The sequence below is a fragment of the Psammomys obesus genome, unplaced genomic scaffold (genome assembly GCF_907164565.1).
Source record: "Psammomys obesus unplaced genomic scaffold, mPsaObe1.curated_primary_1811, whole genome shotgun sequence".
Classification (NCBI taxonomy): Eukaryota; Metazoa; Chordata; class Mammalia; order Rodentia; family Muridae; genus Psammomys; species Psammomys obesus.
In genome coordinates, this window is record NW_026596046.1 from 35,466,073 (window position 1) to 35,485,216 (window position 19,144).

The following is a 19,144-nucleotide window of genomic DNA, read 5'->3' on the forward strand; positions in this document are numbered from 1 at the left end:
AGCCCTGGCTCTCTTGGAACTTGATTTGTAGACCAGGTTGAGATCTGTCTGCCTCTGCCTCCCAAGTGCTGGGATTAAAGGTGTGTGCCACCACCCCCTCCAAAGCATGGGCTTTTGGAACCTCAAAGCCTGCTCCCCTCCTAATTTTGAAACAGTTGCACCAACTGGGGACTAAGCATTCAAATAAATGAGCCTTAAGGGGATCATTCTCATTTCAAACTGCCACAGGCTTAGGCATCCAACTAGTTTTCTTTCCCAGGGCCTGGCCCTCACAGTTCATGTTCCACAGCTAATAGGCCAAAGACTCAATGTTCAACTGTTGAAAAAAACTGGCCAAAAGTGATTAGGTGTGTGCCCCTATGTTTACTCAACACGGTTGTATTAGGTTCAATAATGTTTGAAAACTTTACAAGGGCAGGAGTGGAACGCAGAGACACTGGGCCTGCTTAGCTTGGGTAAGGCTCTGAGTTCCATCCCCAACAAGAATCACTAAAACCCTCCATGGGGTGAAGATACACAGAGGCAACCTGCTGTTCCAGTGGACATACCTTGGCCCATGCTGCAGTGGGAACTGGAAATTGGTACACTAAGCCTCACTCTGCCTCTTGACATCCTCCCAGCCTTCCATTCTATGATCCATTGTGGACCTGGTGAAGGGAGGAGAGGGCACCTTATCTGGGATAGGATGGATCATCTTAGGCTCATCTCTAGATCACAATGGCAGGGCTATTGTCTGGTAACGGGCAGAGTGCTAGAGATTGGACTCCAATACCTGCTCTTCCCTCCAACTCCTACCTCTACCCACTGAGAGGGCTACAGGGGTTTGCAGGAAAGTTTCCAAGGGAAGTTGTGGGGTTGTGGAGACCAAGAATGTCATACATCTACATCATTTTTTTGCCCTGATGTTGGGGAGACACACAAGCAAATGAGGAAACAAGTTGGTTTTTTTTGAGCAAGCAGGAGCAGGTTAGAGTAGTGCTCATAGTGATAGGAGCGTTCTTACCAGCCTGGAAGCCTGAACGTGGTATCTCCACCCTGACTGGTATCCGAATGTGTCGCTAATCTAGCCTTCCCAGACAATTGATGAGGTCCTACCTCCTGCCTCACCCTCCAGGACACTTATCTTCACATGCCACCCAAGTGGCTGTGTTATCCAAATTCTAGATAAGTTGGGGTACATGAGTTGGCTGAACGGACAGCCAAATTTGAGTAGCCAAACCCTGAGATAACAGTAAATGGATGCCCAGTGCACACTGCAGCCATCGGGGCCATTTCCTTGGATACACAGAGGGAGACCTTGTCTACTCCCAGTTCACAGTCCCAGAGGACCCTGTACCCAAAGGCTGTAGAGAGGAGGGAGAGGTGGGTTCTCAAAACATCTGCTCATCCTGTCAGAGGTAGCTTTTTTTCTTTTCTCTTTTTCCTTTCTTTCCTGCCACTGCTAAGCTAGCCACCTACCTTGGTTTCTGCCCAGAAGACTACTGTCCTCAAAAAAGCTAGGCTTTCTGAAGTCCTGGCACAGCCAGCTGGTCCTCTCTCCAGGCCAGGCTTCCATACCTCACAAGTTTTATCAGTTTCCAGTCCTTCTGCCTCCATGGGATAGCCAGTAGTGTTTGCATGTGTCACTCTCTCCCATGTTAAACAGTATACCACACACAAAAACCCTAACTTAAGGTCTCACCAGCCACGGTGACTTTAATATGGGATGGTATCTCTCGATTTACCTAGCACTAATCCAGCTCTCGTCACATCCCTTAAACTCACCAAGACCCTGTCTACCCCCTAAGGCACATAACAGCCTGCCTGGCCTCTCAGCGAACTTTGTCCAAACTCTACACCCATTCTTGGCTACCAGAACCTGATGGCTTTCTTACTGCCAGGCGCTAGGGTCTGCCCTGAGACCTTTTTCTAAAACAATGGACTGGACTCTCCTGCCCACCTGTGTTCCAAATGCCCTTCCTACCTATTGGTCTGGCCTTTGCACATGCTACTCCCAATTTATGGGTCACACCCCCCCTCCCACACTCTGAGCTTCCACTAGAGCAGTTGCCACTCACAACATGGCTCTTGTGCCCATGAAATACATTAGTCCATGTTAAGATGTGCAAAATACATAAGACTAAACTGAAGGGGAAAAGTTCATAATTTTCATAATGATTTTATATCACAGTGAAAATGTTCTGGATATAACAGGTTAAAATATTTAAGTTTATCCCCATTTAAAAAAAATTTTTTTTTGGAATGATTATAACACTTTCAATCGCACATATGCCTCAGCCCATCTTTCTCTTGGGAAGCCTGGCCTCTGGAGACTTTGGTGAGAATGAGGAAGGTGCTGAGGAGGGAAAGGACAATGTGTAGCGCACCTGGCCAGGCCCCTGGAAGTATGAGGTAAGCAAACAGTTTTCCAGAGAGGATACAGGGCAAGGATGCACCTCAAGACACCACTTTCTGCCTTTTATTACTCAAGTGTGTGAGGCTGGAGATGTAGGGACAGGGCGACAGCCGGTTTCAATAAATAAGGAATGGGATGGGCAGCGGGCCCCGTGCCCGCACGGCCCCACATAAATAACGATGCACCGAGCCAGATCAGGGACTAAGACAGGCTGGATTGGCAGTCATCCCTGCTGCCCAAAACTCAGGCAGACACTGCCACAGGGTCGTGGAAACCACAGGCCAGAGGCACTCTAGCCCAGCAGCCTCCTCTTCCCACAGCTCTAGAGCTTGATGGCAGCAGGGTGGACCAAGGCTCTGTACCAGAGAGCCCTGTCCAAGTCAAGTCATTTATCAGTTTCATTAAAAAGAGCAGGGTAGGGGCAGGCACATGCACGAAGCCCCTTCTGAAGGCATCACCATACTAGACAGTCCCACGGGAGCCTTAAAGGCCAAGGCCTGGGAAGCAGCAAAAACAGGCCAGATAAAGCTACTAATGGGAGGGTAGAAACGTCAAGCTCCCCAAAACAGGACTCAGCCTAGAGTCTGCAAAGAGCTGGGGAGGTCCTGGGAACTGAGCTCTCCCCCACTTCACACTCAGAGCCTAAGGATGAGCCCAGGATTGGGACCCAGGTACTCTGCCCCTAGCACAGGGCTCTTTGCTACCCTCTCCCTTTATAGGGCCTGCCAGAAGGCAGGGAGGTACATCCAGGGTCCAGGACATGAGCAAGAGTGGCTAGTTCCCAAGGCACAAGCTGGGGCCCAGGCAGACACCACTCCTCCATCAAACAGACCCCTAGGGGACAGAGGGCTCCTATGATGTGTTCAAGGGCAGGCACAGGGTTAGGGCACCCCGCAGGGAAGTAACAGGGCTGCAGGGATGGGGCGGGCTCTTGATCTCCTGCTCACGCGCCGCAGGCTGCCTCCTCAATGAGGCGGACGGTCCCACCTCCAGGACTTGGCCTTTGCATCTTGGTCCTCAGTCCCAGCTGCAGCTCTCCCTCCTGCAGGAAGCCTTCAGAACCTCCCAGGGCCGGGCAGGGTGTCTAATTCTAGACAGCCCCTCAGATGACCAGGTTGCTTTCACTTAGCCGGACCACGTAGCGGTTCTCCTGGGGGTCAGGGTTGAGGGGTTAGAGCTGAGTCAGAGGCTGCTTTGGCGTCAGAAAAGTGGCATCTACGCAGAGCTCCCCACACTGCCTTCTTGGGCCTTTCTTCTGTCAGGGTTTACCCAGGTGCAAACACAATTCCCTGCCCCAGCCCTCACCTCAGCCTTGCTCTCTGCTGGCGGCTTCAACCACTTAGTATGGCTGCCACCACTTCCCAGCAGTGCCCGTTGCTCCGGGGGAAGACCAGGCTGTGGGGAGTCAGGGAGATCACCCTCTGAAGGCCCAGCCTCCGTGATGGTCTTCACCTCAGATAACAATGAACTGGTCCGCTGCTCAGGAATGCGAGCCACACGGAACCTGTAGGGAGGGGCGGTACCAACATCCCCCATCAGAGGCGGATCCTAGGGTAGAGAAGGCAACACCTACCAGGGACACACTGCAACTTCCAAGATCACAGATTGAGCCTGTTATGCTGCACAAGAGCCCTTTCCAGCCCCCCCAGAGACAAGGCTATTTGTTCCCACTTCCCAGCAAGCCCACATCTAGTTAGATGGGGACAGACCTAAGAAGTCCCAGGTATGATAACACCAAGACCATGCCTCAGGGACCCAAGAGCTCTGTGTGAGATAGCATAGCTGCGAAATAGTGACTTTTTGGCCACTTACGCTACCCAGAGATGCCCAGGAAAGACTAATCAGCACTAAACTGACCCACGGACCTGCCCATCTCCAGGCTGTCAAGTTATTGCCTGACCCAGCTATACCTGCCCACCTTACCTGCCCACAGACAAGATGGTGATCTCGCCCTGACGTCCTGCCTTGGCATTAGCCTTGGGAGCCCTGGATGGGTTGGGCAGGAGGGCGGGAGGAGGAGTGGTGGCAGCTGCTGCCTCAGGAGACAGCAGCACCTCTGGCCACTTCTTCTGGCTACAACGGGAGCAGCAGGAGCCTGAGAGTGAGGCCAAGTCCTGCACAGTGTGGAGGTGGTGGCGATGTGGGCAAATGTGGGGCATGCTGGGAGAAGCTGGCAGCAGCCTGCAGAAGGAGGAGTAGAAATAGTCACTGGGGCAAGCCAGGGCAGGGAGACTCCATCAAGAAAAGGGACACAGTGACGTAAAAGGGAACAGACCAAGTGGAGATCCCCGGAGGTAAGCTGATGTTTGAGGGCCCCATCCCTCACCTGGGTACAGGCCTGTGGCTCGTCTGTACCAGTTGTTTGCTGTGATATTCTTTCAGCAGCTCCTCCAGGGCCGCTGCATTCTCTGCGGGCAGGTGGAGTCAGTACCCAACTCCAAACTGAAGGAGCAGAGCACCCCACCCCACCCCTCAGCAGACAACCCCCGCCTGCTCCCACATCCCTGTCCCAGGGCCTGAACAGGTGTCCTTCCATCCCTCACCAGTCAAGATCAGAGGCAAAAGGGCAGCACCCAGGGTCAGAGCACCCATCAGACTGAGGCTCTGGACTGGGGAGGCAAAGCTGGCAGGACTTCCCCCAAGTATTATCTAAGGTTCTGGGAGACTCCCCACTCCCAGGCATGGGGTGAAACGGAAAGACGCTCTCTTCACCTTTCTTCTCTGTGATCAGGCGCACTAGGACTCCAATGGTGTCCTCATTGGCATCCTCTGTTCTATAGGCAGGATTGATCCCTGGGAAAAACAAAAGGAATCCGAGATTCTAGGGAAGATGGGACTCAGCGCTCCCAAGCTACACCAGGATCTGCTGGCAGAGGGCGCCACAGACCTTGCTCAGAGTTACAGCAGCATCTACTGTGCAGTTCAGGTGACAACCCCCATAGGCCCAAGACTACCCAAGGCTACCAAGACTCAAAAAAGATGCTACCATCTTTATTATCCTGCACCCAGTGACTCCAAGTGTTCAGGACCATCTGAAAACCCCATGTTTTAAACATCTGCATACTGTGCCAGCCTCTTCCAGGTAGACACTGGGCCTCTCTTGGCCTTGGAGAACTATAGGCTCTCCCTACTCAGAACTCCCAACACCATGGAACTATTTAACAGTTTTGGGCTTAAACCTCAAAGGAATGAGAACGGACCACTGTGATGGGTCCTAAGCCAGAAGCTTGTTTCCAAAATTGTGTACCCAGGCAGCAGCCAGCAGTTAAAGTCACTAAGCTGGCAAGAACACCCCTAGGTAAAATGGCCTTGACTCACTACCTTCCTACTCACTCACTCCATAATTCAGTGTTAAGAACTGGAAGGGGCCCTGGGAAGCTGGCGTGAAAAGTGTGTGTCACTCCTAACTTGGCCAGAAAGGCTTCTGAGGGCCCAGAGCAGTGCATATGCCCATGAGGTCTCTACCCTTCGGGAGCACTGGTAAGCAGAAAAAGTAATGGCCCCAAGGCCCTCTCCTTCTTCCGCCAGTGCTTGTCTCAAACCACAGTGGAGCTGAAGCCTGAACCCTACGTGGTGCCTGCCAGAATAGTGACTCCACACTCCCACCCCACGCAGGCCATTCTCCTGCTCCAGACCAAAGACTAGAGGTCACTTTGAATCCGACAACTGTAGCCTGCTGCCCCAACAGAGTCCCAGCCCTATAGTGGAGCAAGGCCTCACGCAGAGCAGGAACCTCACCAACACCACTTGCCCAGCTCGCCATTTTCTCTCTGCCTGTTGCCCTACCTCACCATCCTCCATGTCAGTCTGCACTGTTGCCATCGAGGCTGCTGACAGCACCTCCAGGAGGCCTTCCAGAGTAGCCCTCTGCAGGCCTCCTATCAGACTCCTAGACCAGGAAGCCCCCTTCAAAGCCCCTAGCCCCCACCTGGACCCAGCCAGATCTTACCACTGCCTCCACCTCCAGGGCTGGGCCCCACTTCCTTGTGGGCTGTGCAGTGGTAGCCCTTCCGCTTGAGCAGGTTGCACACTAGGATGCCCAGAAGCCCCATTAGACAAAAGACAGGTACGATGGCGATCACTGCATACTGGGCAGCCGTCTCCTCGGGACCACCTGCCCGAGTGCCATTCCCAGGCTGCCGAGGTTCACCGTTGCTGTTGGCACCTGCTGCCACTTCAATGCCACGCCGGGCCCGCCGTCCTGACTCTGAACACCACAGAGGATGGAAACAAGGAAACAGAAAAATCATACAAGAAGTTGCTAGGCTGGCACTGCCCTCCTCAGTCCCAGAAAGGCTCTCTGCCTGACGTCCGGTGTCTGCACACTTTTACCACAGACAAGGTGGTGATCTTGCCTTGATGTCCTGCCTTGGCTTTGCCTTGGGAGCCATGGGTAGGTCTGGATAGGAGGCTGGGAGCAGGAATGGTGGCAGCAGGTCCAAAGACCTGAGCACAAAGCTGGGGGAAACTGATACTCCCTTTCAGTTCACCCTCCACCCTAGGGAGACAAGGGCCAGCTCATGCCCTTCTTCCTGAACCATCCAATTATCCAGCGAGGCTTCCTTGGGCCTTAGCCTACATCTGCCCCTCAGGCAAGGCGCATGGTGTAAATGACAGACACACATGGTCAACTCCTGGGCAAAGGGACATAGGACTGTGCCTTGTCACAAGAGGTGATGGGCTCCGTGTTAAGAGTCACATACATGTATGTGTTCACAGGTATGTGTAAAGGTACATGCGCATGCTCACGTGCATCTTTAGGGAGAACAAGATCAAACAGGATATGAACCCCCAGTCCTCATGGTGGCTGCCTGATGCTGGGTTGTCACTATGACTCAAAAGCAAGGTGGCGGTGCTGCTTAGCAGTTAAGAGCACAGGCTGCTCTTCCAGAGGGCCCAAGTGAAATTCCCAGCACCCACATGGCAGTGCACAACTGCCTGTAACTCCAGTTCTAGAGGATCTGACACCCTCACACAGACATACATGCAGACAGAACACCAACGCACATGAAATGAAAATATAAATTTTTTAAAAAGCAAGGTGGCTGACCATATATGCTGATCACCTCTGGCTGCCTGTCCTCCTACGGGCTGGAAGAGGCCCCTAGTTCCCTACATGAGTGCTTCTGGGACGCCCAGGCCCAAGTTCACTGACAGCTTTTGCTGTCTCACCATCTACTACTCACCATCACAGCCACCAGCACTTGGAGGTGCCCTGGAGCATGGCTGACACGGAACATGAGGAGCTCCCTGTGGCCCAGACCACCTGCAGGGAGGGAAGACGTCACTGAGGTCCTTAGGAAAAACTGGATTCCTTCCTACCAAGTGCCAATGGTCCCACCCATCCATTTCACAGATGGGAAGAGAGGCCCGCTCAGGGGACAGCGGGCCAACAACCCAGCTGAGCCCACCCTCACCCTGAGCTCACCCAGGCTGGCAGTCTCCACACACGGTATCTTGAGTTGCTGTGCCAGGCTGGGCCTCCAACCTCCTCTGAAGGCTGCAGCGGTAATGAGGCTGGCATGGCTGGGAGTCCCATGAGGCTGAGAAGGTGCCTGGGGGGCAGGTTCTGCATAATGTGCCCTGCCCTGGGCCCTGTGGGAGAGGAAGAGGGTTACAAGGCCAGGAGCCACGCCAGAGGTCTCTGGCACCCAGGCCCAGGCCTCCCCTCTGCCCCCAGGAGTCTTCCCAGGACAGGACAGCACATCGCTCACCAGGTCCGGCTCCTTGCCAGGTGGACACAGCCGAGGGGTTATTGATGTTGGAGTGGCCAGAGGCCAGGGCAGCAGCTGGAAGGATGCAGGCGGAACAGAGGACATGGTGACGGAGGAAGGAAGTGTTAGGCATGGGGCCTTCAGGGTCCTCTGCTCACTACCTCCTTCCTAAACAGAGCATGAATTGCATACGACGCAGGCCCCTAGCCAGGCTTCAGGGGCACTCTTAGGGCCTGCCTCAGCCAGTTCTGCTGCACTGCCAGTGTCTAGGTAGAGAGAATTACATATGCTTCTGGAAAATACTGGAAAGGCCTAGCTGGGATCGGGACCTCAAGCCCTCGAGCCTGTGAATTACTGCCCTTTCAGATGAGTTACACCTCCTCACCCCAGACAGATGAGGAGGAAATACTTCCGAATTCCTCTGAGATTGTCTCCCTTCCTGCTGTGCACCCCCCCCCCCCCCCCCCCCACCACCACTTTCAACTTGTCCCCCCCCCTCGTGACCCCCCCCCCCACCCCTTCCCCCCCCCCCCCCCCCCCGAGGCTGAGCATGTCATTAACTACCCTCTGTTTATCGAGCCTAGAGCCAAGTCTGCAGCTGGTGCTTACTTACTATTCTGGGCCCTGGGCTGAGTCTGAGACCACATCCTTCTCTGTGACCTCCTCCTATGCCAAGGCCACCCCATTCATAGCCTGCACCTAAACAGGGCATGCCACACTCCAAAAGAATGTTGTTCTAGATATGGGTTACTAGCTCCATCTGGTGACCTCCCCGTGCTTCCCACTAAATTGGATACTACCTGCCCTGACTCCTGCTGTGGGAAGATTCTGTCCCCCAACGTGGACCCAGCTACTAGTGATAGGGTTCTCCAGGCAGAATATCAGACCTGGCCCCAGCACCTGCTAAGGTTACAGGCTGCCTCGTGGCGACCTCAGCTTGTTCCCCCTGAGCTTCCAAAGCTCGGAAGTAGGAAGACCACCATAGATCAGACCCCAAGGTGCTGCCTAAGGCTGCAAGTCTGTGGGTACTCTGACTTCAGCCCCGGAATCAGGGCTTTCTTCAGCTTATACAGATCCAACATCCAGCACATGAGGTATTCCATTTCTTCCAGGTCCCTGCCACATCTGCCAGAGGCAAGGACCTTGTCCTCAGCCATGCCTGCAAATGGAGGAAATCCCTCCAGCCCGTGCAGGAATTGCTTGGGAAAACTGTATGCCCTGGTATGCATGTCATGTGTAGAAGAGGCTGTGTCTGTCTCTGCAGGACTACTACCAAATGCCAAGGAGTGCTAGCCAATGCTCACCAGGACTGAAGGCCTTGGATTCTTCCCAGAAGGAGCCTGAGGCTCCTGAGCAGTGTCTGTACCCTCCCCTCCTAGAGTGCTGGGTGTACACTCAGATTCCTTATTCCAGCTTCTCTGGGGCCTTCCCCAACTCACCACAAAGAGGCCGGACAAAGGCCAGCACAGCAGGCTCTGCTTCATCGTCAGGCTCTGGAGTGACATTGACCTAGGGCAGATGAAGGAAGCTCAGAAGAACAGCCAGACCAGATGGGCAGCTGCTGTCTCCCTCCTAGCCACATTCACGATAGCAGGACTGCTGCTGGGTTCTGGGCAAGCATTTCCCCACGTGGCAGAATGCAGGTCTGAGAAAAGGTGGAACTGACCTGTTTAGGGCCAGCCTTATAGGCAAAGGCAGAGAGAAGCTGAGGACTCTGTAGCTCAGGTTTCCCAGGAGGAAGTGCTTCCTTCCCCTTCCATAAACAGCCAGGTGCCCTGAGGCATCAGAGGGGACCGAGAGGAAGGAAGCAGGGGAAGGAAGGCCTGTGCTGGGAGTTAAGATATCTATACTGCCTCTAGCCCTGCTGTTACACCAACTTCTCACAGCTCCCAGACCACTCTCACCTTCTGCCTTAATACTTGCAGAGTCTGCTATAGGAAGACCCTAATCCTTCAAGGCCAGGTCAAAGGCCAAGTTGTGGAAGTTCTTCTAGAAGCCTGGCTCATAGGCTGTAATTCCCGCTCACTCTGTCACCTATTGCTGTCTACGCCTCCACCAGGGAGGCCTGGGCATATGTGCTTGCATCTCCGCCTGCTCATGTGTCAAGGCAGACCAGAGAGGGAGTGTCAAGATAGCAGGCATTCAGCCTGCTGGAGCCTCTCCAGCAACTCCTTTATGCCAGACGCGCCTCTGTGTTAGGGAATTAGGAACACCAATGTCCACAGAGGACACCATGGCAAACAGATTAAGAGACAATGGTCACACAGGGAGATGTTTCAGAACTGTCACTGCCAGCTCCCCAGCCCACTGACCCCCAGCTGAGTGAGGCTCTTAGGCCCAGACAGTAGCACCTCTAGAGAAGTCTAGCTAGTGGACAAGGTTGGAGTGGCAGGAAGGATTCAGATTAAACAGAAAGTTTATATGTATTTCCCAGAGGCCTGGCTTTAGGCCTCACAGGCTGGGGTAGGTGGGTCATCAGGCATCAACACAAGCTATGTACAACCTCTGAAACCCAAGGGTGCTCCAGGGCCTAGCCCTCCCCCACACCACTGGATGAGGGGGTCATAGGCTGTTGGCTGCCACGCCCGGCAGAGGACTTGTTGCTTGCAGGAGGTTCCAGGTCACAAAGCTCCCTCTCTGCTGGTAGCCAGGCTTCCCGGCTGGAAATAAGAGTGGAGCAGAGGAAACCTATCTGCCACCTGACCCGGGCCTGGCCCCACAAAGACTAGGGCCAGGGGTTCGAGTTACACCCAGGGGAGGGGGAGGAGCTCCCATCACATCATCCAGGGACTCTCCAGGTCACTGGCAGCGGGCCCCTCTTGGGCTCCAGGCCAACTAAGGGGAAAACCAGAGATAGAGAAGGCCAGGCTCCAGAGTAGGAAAAGGCCACATGTGGCAGTCAACACCCAACAGGTGGCACTCCTGACTCATCCCTTGACCTGTCCTTCCTCAAATTCAGTCACAAAACTGCCTTCCAGGTTCTGCACCATAGTGTCCTTTAACCCTCCCGGACTCCATGTACCCTCAAGACCACCTCCTATGGCTCCTCCAGTCCTTCACTGTCACAGACCTGACCACAAACCCTAAGTCTTTGGGTTGCCCCCACAGCATGCTCCCAGCCCCAGAAGCCCTTCATGTCCTCGGGCAGTCCAGAGGGCTAAGACAAGGGGTGAAAAGCAAGAGGCAACACACAGAGGAGAGAAGCCCAGGACCACCGGGACCCTAGCTGCACCTGCTAGCTGACCTGAGCCACAAGGAGAGGCTATTCAGCTGCCCATCTCAGACAGGCCAGAAAGCCAGTGATCTGGGGACTTCCCGGAGGACCATGAGGGTCCAGAGGCCCAGCCTCAAAGCCAGAGTGGGCCCACTCAGGCATACCCTCCGACAGCCGCCGCCCAGGGCCCCTGCCTTCTAATTATGCACCTTCTAATTACCACAAAACTGGCACTTACTGCAGTCTGGCTGCGTGGCCCCTCTCAACCAGACTGAGCCCCACCCCCGCCCGCCTGCGCAGCCGCAGGCGCACACGTGCACGCCTGCTGCTGCAACCTCGGCCCTCGTCCTCTAGAAGCCGAAACGCTACCCTAGAAACCCACGGGAAACAAGCTCAAAGAAGCTCCCAGGCTAGGAGTGCTCATGCTTCTCTTGTCTAGAAGGCCAGGCAGTCGGTGATACCCCAGTCCCAACACCTCCTAAGAGCTGCCTGGAGGTTAGATGACAGAAATGGCAACTCTGCAGCCCAAGAGTGAAAGGTACAGCCCACAAAGCCCTTCCAGCTCCAGGGTACCTGAGGGAGAGAGGCCTCCCTACCACACAGGGTTGAAGAGGTAGTTCTAGCTGAGAAGGAAGTTACCCAAAGGCCACTCCTCCAGGTCTCCTAGCCCCGAGCATCTCGGCCACTAATCCCCTGTGGGACCTGAGCCCCGGGCTTCCCTAGCCTCAGTTTCCTCATCTGCAGGTCAGGTTGTTTATCTTCTGTGATGGAAGCCTGTCTTGAAGCTTGGCCCAGGTAATTGGCCTCAAGTGGGTCACGGGATTTCCTCCTCACACCCCCATGGGGGTGGTAATTAAGAATTTGTTGGCTTGCTTGTTCACTGCTTGTCCCCCAACCAGACAGCAGTCAGGGTAGGCATGTCTGCTTTATTCACCACAAAGCCCAGCCCCCCACCCAGGCATGGAACTCGAAGCCTCTACCAAATGGGCTCAGAGACTCGGGGAGGGAGGGCCTTTCTTAAACCTAGCCCTCCAGAGAAGTGCCCAAGCAATTAGAACAGAAATTCCTTGAGTACAAGCCAACTAGCAAAGCTACCACAGGGATCCAAGCTGCGGTAGAGGCTGCCAGTGGAAGCTGCTCCAGGGAGCCGCTGGCCTAGAGGCCTCACAGAAAGGGGAAGCTATAGACTTGCCCAGGCCTCAGGCAGCTTCCTCTTTCCTGGAACTGAATCTGTGGGTTTACCCCTGGCCCCAGCCAAGGCCCCCCAAGTACACTCCAAAAGATCTCCCAAAGCTGCTGCCCTCTTCTTCCGACCTCTAAGCCAACCTTACCTGCAGCCTAGGTGTCCTGACAGATGTGTTTGTGACCTGAGCCAGCTCTCCAACCCTTAGAATGGCATCCCAATGCAACTCGGAAAATCTCCTTGCACAAACGGGAGATTGACACAAACACCAGTCACCTTAAGTTTCCTTCTCAGCTACTTGAAGCTTCTTTCAAGTCACAGAGATGTGTGTTACCTGTGGTTTCCTCTGCCCAGAAACCCCTCCTATAACTTTTGGCCAACACCTACTCTTCCTCCAGGGTGAAGTTCAAAGTCACTTCCTCCTGTGGGCTGCCCCAACCACCACCTCCCCTCAGCTACGGCCCCATCTGCCCAGCCTCTTTCTCACCACAACTGTCCTTTATGCCCAGTGCTGTGCTGGGGGTGAGAAGCAGAAGAGAGGTCTTCAGTAGAGTACCCAGCTCTGCCAGAGAAGGAAGGCCAGAAAGAACACATTGCTAGTGGAGGAGCTAACCTCGGGACACGTCACTGAACACAGCCTGCTCCCTCTGCTCTTCACTGGCTGTGAGGCTGTGGGGCCGTGCAGAGGGCTCATGGGAGGGTAACATGAGGATTCACCATTCTCAGCACAGGACTGCCACAGAGTAAGCCCTAAATAAGTATGCACCACACTTCACGGTGCCTCAGTTTCCCAATGTGTAAATTTTAAAAACGGGCACACATCTGACCAGCAAGTGTAAAGCTCAGGAAGATTCTCTTTTGTAGTGTTATGATCGGTGATTAGCAAGGTAGGGGTGAGGTGTAGAGGAGGAGTCTGGGAAGACTGGCAAGCAGAGCCCAAGTCATGCTGAGCTTGCACTTTTCCCAGGGCCTACAGGAACCCTGAGAGGTTGAGCAGAGGAAGCAAAGCACTGAGTGATTTGCCTCTAGGTGGGCAGGTGAACTAGGCTGCCAGCCAAGTGAGGGCACTGAGGGAGAGGGAGGGGGGGATCAGAGCCCACCTGGGGTAGGGCAGGTAAGAAGGCAGATTCTGCTTCCCAGCCTGTGGCCTGCCCTGAAGCCGCTAGAGGCAAGGGTTGCCTGGAAACACAGCTGGACACAGGCCTTCCTCAGCAGTGGCAGTGCCAGGCAGCAACAAAGGCAACATCAATAGAGAAATCCAGGTTAGCCAGGGACCCAGTGGTTCCCTGGCAACTGGGGCTGAAGTAGGGCAGTGCCCACACTGGGCACCAGTTAAGGCTGCTAAGCATCGCCAGCTTCCCTAACAGAAGCGGGCAGACCCCAACCGGGGACTATCCCTTTCCAGGCTGAGTTAAACAGGTCGAGGGAAGTCACCGTGGGTTCCTACAGCCAGTAAGTACGAAGGCAGGGATGGAGGCCAGGACTGTATCAGCCCTGCCTTTCCACTCTAAAGTCTAGTCCCGAGAGTTTGAAGCCTAGTCTTGAGAGGCGGACGGACCCTCTGAAGAGTGCTTGCCAGTCTGGTGGCAGGAGGGCTGGTGTAGGGGCATGTGGAGGGTGGCTCAGACTGAAGTTTCACTAGAAAAACCTAGGCAAGGCCCAGAGCAGGTATGGCTCCCACCTGCCAGCCTCAGAGGCCTCTAGAACTGCTGCACCCATGTTCATTTTGTATATTGTGCTAATTTGTACCAAGTCATACAGGAAAGAGCACTGGAAACTATAGGAAGCAAGAAGACTGGGGAAATCTGGGAATTCCCAGAGGCAGGAAGAACAGCTTCAAGGGCTGCTATTGAGGCTGAAGGCCCGGAGATAAACAAAAGCTGCCTCGAGGCTAGGCAGAAGGGAGAGCATCCCCACTCCCAGCTTTCTTCTCAGTTCTGGGCAACCATGACAACCTAGGTCACTGTAGGAGCCTCCTCCAGTGCCGGAATCTTAGAATCCTCTGCCAACCACACTTCCAGGCATCAGAAGCTGGACATGGTTCTGTTCCTCAGACCCCCTGGCTGCACTGGCCCTGCATTTCAGCAGCTCAGGTGGTAAGGTGGACAGGAGGGGCTGAAAGGGCTAATTGGCTCCTTAAGGCTAAGAAAAGGGCTGAGGCAGCTAGATCTGGCTCTCCCAGCTCCTCCAGTCAGAGCAGGAAATGAATGCAATCTTCTCCCTCCTTCCTAGGACAAGTCTAGAGACAGAGAAGAGAGTGTCTGAGATAAGACGGTCAGCTCTGGGACAGAGCTGAAGCTCTCCAGTGGCCCCTCACACAAGTCCCATTGCCTCTCCAGGCTGAGCCCTGCTGGACTCTCCACACAAGCTTCCATGATTCAGACTTGTGGAAAGGAGGCTGAGCTGGCTGAGTAACCTGTAAGAACCCGGTCTACGGCTGGCAGGACAACTCAGTGGGTCAAGGTACTTGCACCAACACCAAATGACCTGGGTTCAGTCCCCCGAGCCCACATGGTGGAAGGGAAGAACTGATCCCCGCAGGTTGTCCTGACTTCCACACCACCACATCAATGCAAAATAAAGAAATGTACTAATGATTGTTTAAAAAGAAACTAGTCTGAAAGGTAACAAGGCTGACCACCACTGGAGAGGTAACAATCAATAGTCAGCTCTTGCCAGTGTCACCCACACCTGATGCCCCAATGCTTTCAAGGGCCTGCGTTAGCCCACACCAACCTTTAAGAACCATGGACTGCCTCCTCTGGCCCCAAGACAGGACAACAAGGGCCCAGGGGGAAAACACCCATTTCGTCCCTCATTCTTGCTGCTACCTCCCGCTCCCAGAAGTCAGCTTGGCTATGGCCCTGGCCACACACCTCCACTTTGCATTGAATTGGTAATAAGCCGGGATGGTCTAGAAACTGCTCAGCATAAGCCCTGACCCCATCATCCCAACTTGGTTGACTGGAGCAGAAATTTGGGGAGCAACTGAGAAGAAACCACAGGACCCCTGCTCACTCTCCAGTTCCTCAGGCTTGGGTGCTGGGGAATGAGGCCCTTCCTAGAGGAACCGTGCTGAGGCCTGGGCATATGTGTGACCAAAGGGCCAGTAGGGGCAAGGCTAGGCTCTGGAACAATCCACCTGGGCTGAAGGTCTGGCTCTCTCACTGTGTATCTGTGACCTTGTCCAGGTCACTTAACCTCTCTTGAGCTTCGGGGCTTCCATAGCTTCAAAGGCCATGGAAGGGATATTTGGAATCACATCTAAGCCATGCTGGCCAAGAAGCACCGGTTCTCACACCACAACCTCACAGGGGGTCATCGGAGGAACTCAGGCTCCAAACAAGCGATGTCCAGTCAAGGCCACCCAGGTGCTTGGGGGCCGAAAGCACACTGTGAGGAACCCCAAGTAAGTCGCAGCAGCAGCATGAGAGAGTGCCGACGTGGCGTGTGTGCCTGCCTCCGCACCAGCTGAGGCCACAGGGTGAGGAGAGAAGAGGGCTGCACAGGGACAAATCCAGCAGTCCGCATGTGGCCCCACCTGCCCAGAACCTGGGCTAACTGGGTCTGCTCAGATGACCTCACAGTGTGGGGACGATCCCGAATACACAGGCTGACAGCAACTCTACAAGCAGGCCTGAGCCCAGCCTTCAGGAAGCTTTCCTATCAGGGGACCCACTGAGCCATCACTTCTCCATCTCCTTTGACCCTTGTCAGTAGTCAGGAGGCTGCCTGAGGGAGTAGAAAGGAGGCAGAATGCAGGGCGCATTGGCTCCCGGTTCTTTCCCACCACGAGTATACACAGGGCCAGGTTAGTTCCTTCTCTCAAACACAGGCTTGGACCCTGCCTCTAATTGGCCACAGAGGCCCCTCCATCCCCCTCCATCTGTGCTAAACAACCAGGCACACAGGGTGGTTTATTTATAGAGTGCTCGTCTTTCCCAGGGTGGCCCAGGAAAGAAGTCTGAACTTCAAGGCCACAGACCTGGGTTTGGATCCCAGCATCTCAGGGTCTAAAAAGGGTCATCTGATTCCTAGTTTCCCTGGCTATGTCAACAAGGACTGGGACCTCTCTAGAGGACAGGGACAAAGCTGTCCCTGTCCTCTAGAGAGGTTAGGTTGAGCATACAGCAGGGTTGCAACACCGACTTCTGTCCCTACCTTCCTAGTGGCACCAGCTTAGCATGTGCAAGGCTCTGGGTTTGATCCACAGTACTGAAAAGCAAAACTAAAATAAATAAACAAACAAACAAACAGACAAATAAATAAAGCCTGCACGCAGAGAGAGCCAAAGCTCGAACAGAAGTTTGCAAAGCTGTGATAGAACCTGCTGCCCAAGTGTCCAAGGATCGAGTGGCAGGATGGAAAGTGGAGAGGAGAGCTACAGTTGCAAACCTAGGGGCTGGGTGTGCCCTGCCATCCTTGGAACCTCGGTCTCTCCCTGTGTAAAGCGGGCTGAGGCTGCTGGCTCTGACTCCTGGGTCTGTAAATTGGGCCCCTCTATGTTTCCTACCAATGGCAGACACAGGCACCTCCCTCTAGTAACTACCACACCAAACAGAAACCCTGCTTGGCCCCACTGTCATCCCCAGAGGCACATGTTCCCAGAATGGTCTGGCTTAGGCAGGGCATGGAGTAGAGCTGGGGGGCTCCATAGAGGCTGGGCCAGAAGGGAAGGTTAACCCTTACTTAACCCTTCTTCCCTCTCTCCCTCTCCTGGCCCTGAGCTATTTCTACCTCTATGCTGGGGATGGAAATAACTTGGGCTCAGCCCCTGGAGACCAAGACAGCTATTTTCATCAGCCCCAAAAGCACAGCTCCAGTCACTCCAGGGAGGACTGAGGAATACCATGATCCCTAGCCCCAGCTCTAGGCCAGACATCGGCAATGATCAGAATGGGGAGAAGGGGAGACAGAGACCCAGACTGGGCAGGGTACAAGCACAAGGCCACTCCATCTGCTCCCCACCACAGTAAATGGGAGAGTCAACGATAGGGGGATGGGGACTGCTCAAACATGATGAAGGTCACTATCCTTGCCACCCCTGGGCTGTGCTGCTAACTCCAGATCTCCAGAGCCAGGTTAGATGTTTCCAAGGCCAGCCGTAGGCTCTTAAAGGCAGTAGCCAGGTCTTTCTGGTGATCTCTGGCTCACAAGGGGGAGGGGCTACGGGAAGACTGTTGTAAAGCACCCACTTGCAAATTGCCAGCCATGTGTGCACACAAATCTCGCTACAGATTCATAATGGGGCACCTGGGCCAGGCCTGCCAGCCCAAGCATGATAGATGGGAGCTCAGATATTCCATGAGCAATTACCAGGAAAGTGATGATCCTCTCCAAGCTCCTCAGAAGCTTGGATTCCTCAGAAGACTTGAATTCCAGTCCTGGCACTATGCTTACTCCATGTGACCTTGGACAAGCCACTGTGGTTCTCTGAGCCTCGGTTACTCTCGCTACAACAGTCACCACATCTCAGAACCAAGGAAACAGCAGTTACAAAGTGTTTAAAGCAGAGCCTGTCACAGAGGGTAGCAGAAAGCAGAGCCTCCACACACTACTTCCATCTGGCGAGGTACTCCACTGCTGTTGGCACCTCTGGCGCTAAGGAGCCCAGCTGCCACCCATCCTACAGGAACTGCACTGACCTCTTGTGGGAGCAGGGGCCTCAGAATGGTCTTTCCCAGAGATTAAGCAAGAACTCCAAGACCAGATCAGTCCAGAGACTATTCACTGCTGGAGAAAAAAAATTCCCTCTCTCTCCAACCAGGGAGCTAAAGAAAAGAGACCTGAAAAGCTAAAGAAAAGAGAATGTCTTTGGATTGAGATCTAGGCAGCTTCTGAGTGGAGTGTGACATCTTCTCGACCAGCTGAGGGCAAGACTGTTTCCAACCTTTCAGCAGCACATAGGTGCTAAGCTTGGACCACTGTGTCACCAGCAGAAGCCGGCCCCCACCCTGCCCCCACTGCAGTCTGCCTGGAGGGGAAAGGAGAATGGAGAAGGACTGACCCGAAAACAATAGAGGATCCCAAAGTGATGATTCACAGGCTACTCACACCTCTGTGCAAAGACTGAGGCCCAGCCGGCAGATTCTGATAACAACAAGACAAGACAGAATGGGCCTGGCTGGATGCTGGGGACTTCAGTGTGTGTGTACCTGTGTGGAGTGGAGACTAAGACCACTTCACATCTTCTGTTGGGGACTTCAGTGTGTGTGTCTGTGTGTGTGTGTGTGTGTGTGTGTGTGTGTGTGTGTGTGTAGTGGAGACTAAGACCACCTCACATCTTCTGTTGGGGACTTCAGTGTGTGTGTGTGTGTGTGTGTGTGTGTGTGTGTGTGTGTGTGGAGTGGAGACTAAGACCACCTCACATCTTCTCTGCCAGAGGTGCTTTCCTAGCCAGTGGCACCCAGCATTGGCCTCCTCTTCCTTTGCTAGGTCATGTCTGGGTGCAAACAACTCCCTAAACTGAACTCCTGAAGGGTGCCTCAGAGAGAGCTTTATTCCCTAGATTCCTGATCTTCCTTGCTCCCTCAAATGCTAGAAGATGTCAGCTTCTTCCTTGTCTCCTTACTCTGTCCTGAGTCAAGTACAACACACACACACACACACACACACACACACACACACACACACACACA

At 54.1% G+C, this 19,144-nt stretch overlaps 1 protein-coding gene across 3 annotated transcripts in view; it reads right to left on the reverse strand.

The window, feature by feature from the left end:
• Nucleotides 1-2,444: 2,444 nt before the first annotated feature.
• Relt (RELT TNF receptor) overlaps nt 2,445-19,144 on the reverse strand; it is a 17,584-nt gene continuing 884 nt past the window's right edge. For 2 of the 3 annotated variants that reach the window (XM_055623276.1, XM_055623274.1), the window contains exons 2-11: nt 9,549-9,618; nt 8,110-8,184; nt 7,824-7,990; nt 7,582-7,661; nt 6,345-6,602; nt 5,108-5,188; nt 4,722-4,803; nt 4,319-4,576; nt 3,701-3,899; nt 2,445-3,545 (exon numbers count right to left, since the gene is read on the reverse strand). In XM_055623276.1, coding sequence (XP_055479251.1) covers nt 3,498-3,545; nt 3,701-3,899; nt 4,319-4,576; nt 4,722-4,803; nt 5,108-5,188; nt 6,345-6,602; nt 7,582-7,661; nt 7,824-7,990; nt 8,110-8,184; nt 9,549-9,614 — 1,314 coding nt within the window. In that variant the 5' untranslated portion in view covers nt 9,615-9,618 and the 3' untranslated portion in view covers nt 2,445-3,497. Of the gene's footprint in view, nt 3,546-3,700; nt 3,900-4,318; nt 4,577-4,721; nt 4,804-5,107; nt 5,189-6,344; nt 6,603-7,581; nt 7,662-7,823; nt 7,991-8,109; nt 8,185-9,548; nt 9,619-12,654; nt 12,701-19,144 lie in introns of those variants that run through there. The other variant, XM_055623275.1, reaches the window with a different exon arrangement.